General features: G+C 40.1%; 1 protein-coding gene across 1 annotated transcript; it reads left to right on the top strand.

Annotated features, from left to right (window-relative positions):
- Window positions 1–4,979: 4,979 nt before the first annotated feature.
- Window positions 4,980–6,941, top strand: LOC104590882 (putative pectinesterase/pectinesterase inhibitor 21). Its single transcript, XM_088902482.1, has 2 exons — window positions 4,980–6,001; window positions 6,099–6,941. The coding sequence occupies exons 1-2, from the start codon at window positions 5,002–5,004 to the stop codon at window positions 6,794–6,796; spliced, it is 1,698 nt and encodes a 565-aa protein (XP_088758608.1). The 5' UTR covers window positions 4,980–5,001; the 3' UTR covers window positions 6,797–6,941.
- The last annotated feature ends 356 nt before the right edge of the window (window positions 6,942–7,297 follow it).

Genomic DNA, 7,297 nt, shown 5'->3' with positions numbered 1-7,297 from the left:
CAGCCTTGGCAGGATAAATCTCCCTAGATCTATCCAACGACTGTAAAGATTCTAAACTAACACGTGTCTCATAAGTGTCCAGTTTAAGGGTATTACACTGAAACACACCACAATGACATGAATCAATTATGTACTTTATTTATTTACAATAAATGTTAAAAGGTACATCAATTAGATTGGAGCTAATGGCATAACTATCTAACAGATTGAGGGCATGAGAGAGGTTCCCTATGGCTCTTCCATACGGAGCATCATGTATGCCATGTTGTGCACTCGGGCAAACATTGCCCAGGCTGTGAGTGTAGTAAGTAGATACCAGTCAAACCTAGGACAAGAGCATTAGACTGTTGTAAAGAACATACTCAAATACCTTCAAAGGACAAAAGAGTTTTGTCTGGTATTCGATGGTAGTTCCCTACAGATCCTTGGGTATATTGATGTCCATTTACAATCAGACCCAGATGATACATCTGGATACAACTTCACGATGGGGTCCTGTGTAGTTAGCTAGAAATGTAGCAAACAAGGGTCTACAACAGATTCCATAACCGAGGCCGAGTACATTGCCACAAGTGAAGCTGCCAAGGGAGTAGTATGGATGAAGAAGTTCATTCATGAATTAGGAGTTGTTCCATCCAACACATCACCCATTCCATTGTTGTGTGACAACATCGGAGCCATTGCTTAGGCTAAGGAGCCAAGAGCCCACTCAAAGTCGAAGAACATCGAGAGAAAGTACCATGTTCTGTGGAAGATTGTTGGTAGAAGGGACGTCCAGATTTAGAAGGTAGCATCAGCGGAGAATGTGGTAGAACCATTGACTAAGCCACTAACACAGAAAGTGTTTGAGAAACATGTGGACACTATGGGACTCCGGCTTGCACCCGATTAGACCTAAGTGCAAGTGGGAGCTGTTAGACAGTGTATGCCCTTAGCTCCAATCAAATTGATGTACATATACATTTATTGTAAATGAATAAAAGTACATAATTGATTCATATTATATTCGATGTGTTTTTGTATAAATACCCTTAAATTGGAAACTTATGAGACCCGTGTTAGTTTAGAATGTTCTCAGCCATTGGATAGACTTAGGGAAGTTTATCCTCCCAAGGTTGACACTAATGTGCTGCCAAGTAGGTTGGGGTAGCTTGTCTCAGCTGCTAGGGTTAGACCCGAAGCATATGTAGTGTGTATTTGTTTGAAAAACTGAAGCCGGAACATTTTCCAGTTATGCCTTGGACCTTGGAGACTGGTAGGCAAAACTGTAAAGTTACACATAACCCCTAGACTTGATTATGGTACTTCACTAGGTGTCGGATTGGGTTGTCTTTGATATGCCAATTAGTGAGATCCTTTGGGGGTCTAAACTTGGGTATGTTGGGACAATTTGAGAATTCACTCGAGTGGGTGATCATAGTGATAGGATCAGCCCCTTTGTCGGACAAAGCGAATGATCGGGACTGCACTCTCTCTAATGGAAACCAAAACTATTGGTAGTCGATTTCAAACTTGTTTGATATTTGTTTAGCAAACTATACTTATATATATATATATATATATATATATTATGTTTTAAGAAAATGTTTGCAAAAAGGTTTTCTCGGAATCCAGCCGAGCAGAGAGTGCAACACTACACTTTGCAACCAAGGGAGAGGTCATTCCCTGTCAGGCAGTGTTTGATCATTGAGGGCTGAGAGGTTAAGTGCAAGACCATTTTGGGCTGTTATACCTGATGGCTATATCACACTTAAGACCATTGTCCTTGGGTCTTCATAGGATGGCTAGACTCAAGGACCATTTAGTGTAAATGTTGGGCCCATTAAGAGCCCATTCTAATGGACTTAGGGGATCACTGTGCTTAGTAGTGAATTCAGCCGGGCTTTGTCCTAGAAGACAAGCCGAACCCATATGTGCTTATGTGAGGTCATTGTTGGGGTCACACGCCATACAAAAAGAGCCAAATTGGCCAGCAACTAAAAGGGGATGTGAGCCACTTGTTAAATGGGCCTAAGGCCCATGATTATTTAAATTAATCAGGGTGTCACATGAAGCTTAAAGCAGTCATGTGACTTGGGCGAATATGGGTCTGGATATGGGCTTAGATCAACAATGGGATAAAAGGATAAATCTTATCCACTTAAAGAGTCCAGATCCAAATGAAGATTTGGATTAGGAAGCTCTAGATTGGATTAGAAGAGATGATCTTTAAGCCTTATAAATAGAGGAGGGTGAACTGCTCCAGATAACATTGCTCTTAGTTCTCTCTCTCCTTGTGCTCTTGCCGCCATACAAACCCAGTTCGTTCTCTAGATGTTGGACTGATAGAGATCAATTCTCACTTCTGATTTTAGAAGAAAAATCAGATTAATTTCGTGCTCATCTCCCTTGCTTGATCCAAACTGTTGGATTGCAATTCTCGCTAAAGGACTGCGTTGCTAAACCGGCTTCACCTTAAGTTGTGCCATTTTCATTAGAAGCTGGATTTGGTACTCTCTTTGGGCATGAACTCCCACTTTGAGAACTACACGTGTGGAATCTGTATCAGGTATTCTTCTTCCTTTCTTTTGGTTTCAAATCTGGTCCGGATCGGTGCAAGAACGATCATTGAAACATGCAATTTTTCTAAAACTAGGAATGCAATTCCTGGAAGGGTAAAAAGAAATTTTTTAAATTTCGCCCTAGCATCCAACATGGTTCGGTCATCCATATGATGGATTTCCCCTTCCTTCAATTCATCTATTGTAGTGTTGTTGTTGTTATGTGTTTTTGGCAACTAAAGTACTATTTTAAGTATTTGTAGTTACTAAGCTAACCTACTATTAGTTACTATTATTTGAATTGCAAGACAATGCAAACAGCAGTAGGAGTATTCGGTGGTGGGGGCTATGTGGATGGAGTTAATGCTCCTCCACTTATGGTGGCAAATGCTGGAAATAGTGATCGTTCTGCTATTTGAAGTTTGAATTGCCCTCCTTTTTTAGTAGTGGAACTTTGTCGAGAACATCTGGTGTGTAGATCACACATGGATTTTATATTGAGAGAGCTTAAATCTAGAAGCCAGTAAGCATACGATTGGGGACTTAGTTAAAGTTATTTTTGTTCTATTGATTTCAAAACTTGAGTTGCAAACTTGTCATTACTTAATTTCGACTTTTCAAAGTAGGCATTAAAGATTCTTCCTTAGGGAAAAGATTTCCATTGGTGCTGCATCCTTTTGAAAATTGTCAGGGATCCCCCATGGTATTCATTAAAGATTCTTTATTTAAAAAATTTTGTACTAAAATTTAAAACCAAAAAGAACACAACTAGCAAACTACCTATTCAAGTAATAAACATAACTTCAATCAAAATAGAAAGGATGTGGTTAAGGGTTTACCTCTTAGAGCCTTAGAATGTTGAACTGATATCAACTCGGATGATTTCTTTCAGACAATGGCAATGGCATTTCAGTTTGGCCTTTGAACTGAAGATTAATGATGACAGGGGGTATCTACGACAAGGTACGACCCAAAGACGATGGGAAGAGAAGTCCTCCTTTGCTAGGCCTTTCGGTTGGTGGTATTTTTCTAGAATTGGACTAGAACGAAAGAGAGCAACATCTTCAGATAGGGGTTTCCATCTATCTCCTAAAATTCATGTTTCCAACACCCTCCCCAAATGTTTTACCAAAAGAACACACAAAAATCAAAATAAACCAATAGAACCTAAAATGAAACAAAAATAGAGAATAGGCATAGGTTCGAGATTGAACTAACCAGCTTCAAGCATCAGAAGACCAATGGCTGAAGATATGACGACATGCACAGCCGAACTCAATCTATCCTGCAAGAGACGAGCGTTGCTGGAGAGAAGAACACACTAGTTTTGAGCTAAAAAATTAGGGTTCTCTACTGTGGTGGCTTCTGATGAACATTGATCCAAAAGCACAGCCGAATACACTACATTAATCGAACATTGCCAGAGAGAAGAACATGACCCAAAAGCACTACGAAAAAATTAAGCTCCTTCGACATGCACAGCCGAAAACGCAGAAATTAAATCCCTCAGTTGAACATTGATCCAAAAGCACGCCCAGCTCTCAGTCCGAACACACTACATCAGAGCTTACCTCTTCCCCTCACAGCCTTCGTACCCCTTTTACGTTTACGTCCGCTTTAACTGATGAATGCGGTTTTGGTATTATAGCAGGAAATATGCGTTGCGAGAGAGAAGAAGAATGAGAGCGGGAAGAAATTGGTATCCACGCACCAATTTTTGTTGCATATATTTTCTCCAATGAAGTTAAATCTACACCATTGATGTAGAAGTGAAATCAATGGTTAAAAAAAAACTGATATTTAATAGCTTTTAAAGGTGATTTAAACGGCGATTTAATAAATGCCACTTAAAATTCATATATTTAGTGGCAATTTAAATATATCTTTAGCGGCATTTTAATAATTGCCACTTAAAATTGTATACAATGGCGTTTTTGATATGGATATAGTGGCATTTTTAATAAACGCCATTAAAAATAATATATAGTGGCGCTTATATAAATGATAGTAAGAAAAACGGCATTAAATCATCACTTTCTTTGGAGTGTATGTCATATGCATCATTATATTTTTTTAAAGTGGGGTTTGATTAATGCTCGTTTGTACCAAAGAATGAGCCATAAAAAAGTTGTTCCTGGAAATATAAGCTCCCTGCATATATATATATATATATATATGGAATCTGATCATGCTTCAAAGTTGAAACACAAAGCACACTGATAAATGTGCACAAATATATATATATATGAAAAAATAGAAAGTGGAAAGAGAAAAGTACGTATTATATGATTAGTTCTTATAGGAGAACGGGTGGTGAATAAGAAAGTCAAAGTCCCCATTCTTAATGCAACATTCATGTTGTTCTTTAGTTAGAAGTTATGCTAAATTGGGATTGAACGTGCATGTTATAAACCTCCTCACACACTAGCTCTTCAACGTCAACATCTGTTTGTTTAGAGAAATGGGAAAGCTTGTAGCCCTTGGTATATCACTCATCCTTGTTGTTGGTGTCGTCATCGGTACGGTTGTTGGTGTAAACAAAGGTAGGCATCCCAAGGATGACTTGTCTGCAAAAGACATTGCCAGCGGTGGTACATCAGCGACAATGAAAAGCGTCAGCGCAATCTGTGCCTCCGCCGACTACAAGGATTCTTGCATTAAAACCCTTACCCCTGTAGCCAAAAATGAAAGTTCTACCCCTCATGACTACCTCAAGGCTGCCTTTGAGGCCATCGTCCAGGAGGTGCAAGCAGCAATGGAAAAGTTTGGTGTCATAGGAAAAGACGCCAATAGCTCCATCGATAAGATGGCAGTCGGGGATTGCAAGGATTTGATGCAATTTGCTATCGCAGAGCTCCAATCCGCCATCTCCATGGTGGAGGACCCTGATAGGTACCCAGCAAGTGATCCTGTTGCGGAGTTCAAGAACTGGTTGAGCGCTGTCGTGTCTTACGAAGAGACATGCACCGAGGGATTCGAACAGCCAAAGCTGAAGAGCTCAATGGAGAACGGGCTCCTCAATGCCACTCAGCTTACTGGCAACGCCCTCACCATTGTCACCGAGTTGTCTGCGATACTCAAAGCCTTAAATATCCGCTTTGACACAAACATCAACTCTCGACGCCGACTTTTAGATGCACAGGGTTACCCTAATTGGTTCACACTAAAGGACCGTAAGCTTTTAGCTTTGCAAGGAAATGGACAGCTGACACCCAATGCAGTGGTGGCCAAGGATGGTAGTGGGCAATATAAGACAATTGCTGAAGCAATTGCCGCATGCCCCAAGAATAGCGTATCTAGATATGTTATCTATGTGAAAGCCGGGACCTATGATGAATACATTATAGTTACCAAAGGTCAAAATAATATTTTCATGTATGGAGATGGGCCAACGAGTACAATTGTCACCGGAAAGAAGAGCAACGCTGCAGGCATCTCAACATTTCAGACAGCCTCATTTTGTAAGTTGGACCTAATCAGCCTAACATTCCTTTTCCTTTTGTTATTCTTACTTGATTCTAATAAGTCTTTTCTTATAATTATTTGTTCCTTCTATAGCTGTTATTGCGGATGGATTCATCGCCAAGTCGATGGGATTCGAAAACACAGCCGGTCCCCAAGGGCACCAAGCAGTGGCGCTTCGCGTCCAAGGTGATAAAGCGGCATTCTTCAATTGCAAAATGGATGGATACCAAGACACCTTGTATGTCCAAGCCAAGCGTCAATTCTATCAGAACTGTGTTGTCTCTGGCACCATTGACTTCATATTCGGTAACGCGAAAGCAGTGATGCAAGACTGTCAAATCATCGTTAGAAGGCCTATGGACAACCAGCAAAACACAGTAACAGCACAAGGAAAGATGTTCCAGAATGAGGAAACTGGTATTGTTATCCAAAACTGCAATATCGTCCCAGATCAACAGCTCTCCGTTGATAAGTTAAAGATCCCTTCATTCTTGGGCCGCCCATGGAAAAAATATGCAACGACAGTTATCATGGAATCAGCCATTGGTGATTTCATAAGACCTGAAGGGTGGATGCCATGGAATGGCACCTTTGCACTCGATACTTTGTTATATGCTGAGTATAACAACCGTGGTCCAGGTGCTAATACCGCCCAAAGGGTCAAATGGAAGGGTTTCAAGGTCATCACCGATAGGAATAAGGCTCTTCGTTTTACTGCTGGACCATTCCTTCTAGGGAATGAGTGGTTGAAAGACACCGGAGCACCTTTCATCCTTGGATTGAAGTACTAATCCAAGTAGCTATCACTTGACAAAAGGCCACAGACAGGAACAGAATGAGATGTTGGAAATACAATTTTCTTTTGCTCATTTAAAGCCAATCTGTATCTTTTTGTTGTTTCTTTAATCAATAAAGTGAGACTTTTGTTTGAGGTAATCTTGTTGTTTCTAGTTCGTTTCTTTTTTATCTTATCTAGTCTAATAAAGATTACATTGTAGGGCATTCATTTGGTGAATAGGACTCATAACGGGAGATCTAATTAAATCACTCCATTTTTTGTAAACCTAGAAGGTCCCAATAGAGGTTGGAATTTGGCGGTTAACTTTATGACTGCTGGTATGTGGATAATTAATAGTGAAGTCTCAACTAATAGTGTGAGACTCCAAGCTGCGGATGTGCATCTTATGCGCACTGATTTTTATCCTACTTCGTTTTATTCATCATAGGATTTATTAAACACTATTGATGAATAGAATCTCTAAGATGCAATGAATTTTCTACCTTTGGACATG

Source organism: Nelumbo nucifera, chromosome 4, assembly GCF_055504915.1.
Source record: "Nelumbo nucifera cultivar China Antique chromosome 4, China Antique-T2T, whole genome shotgun sequence".
NCBI classification, from domain to species: Eukaryota; Viridiplantae; Streptophyta; class Magnoliopsida; order Proteales; family Nelumbonaceae; genus Nelumbo; species Nelumbo nucifera.
The sequence above is the reverse complement of the archived record's forward strand: the minus strand, read 5'-3'. Positions and strand labels throughout refer to the sequence as shown.

Coding starts and splice junctions, on each gene's coding strand:
- LOC104590882 (XM_088902482.1), top strand. CDS start 5,002: ATGGGAAAGCTTGTAGCCCTTGGTATATCACTCATCCTTGTTGTTGGT. Junction 6,002..6,098: donor ATTTCAGACAGCCTCATTTT/GTAAGTTGGACC, acceptor TTCCTTCTATAG/CTGTTATTGCGGATGGATTC.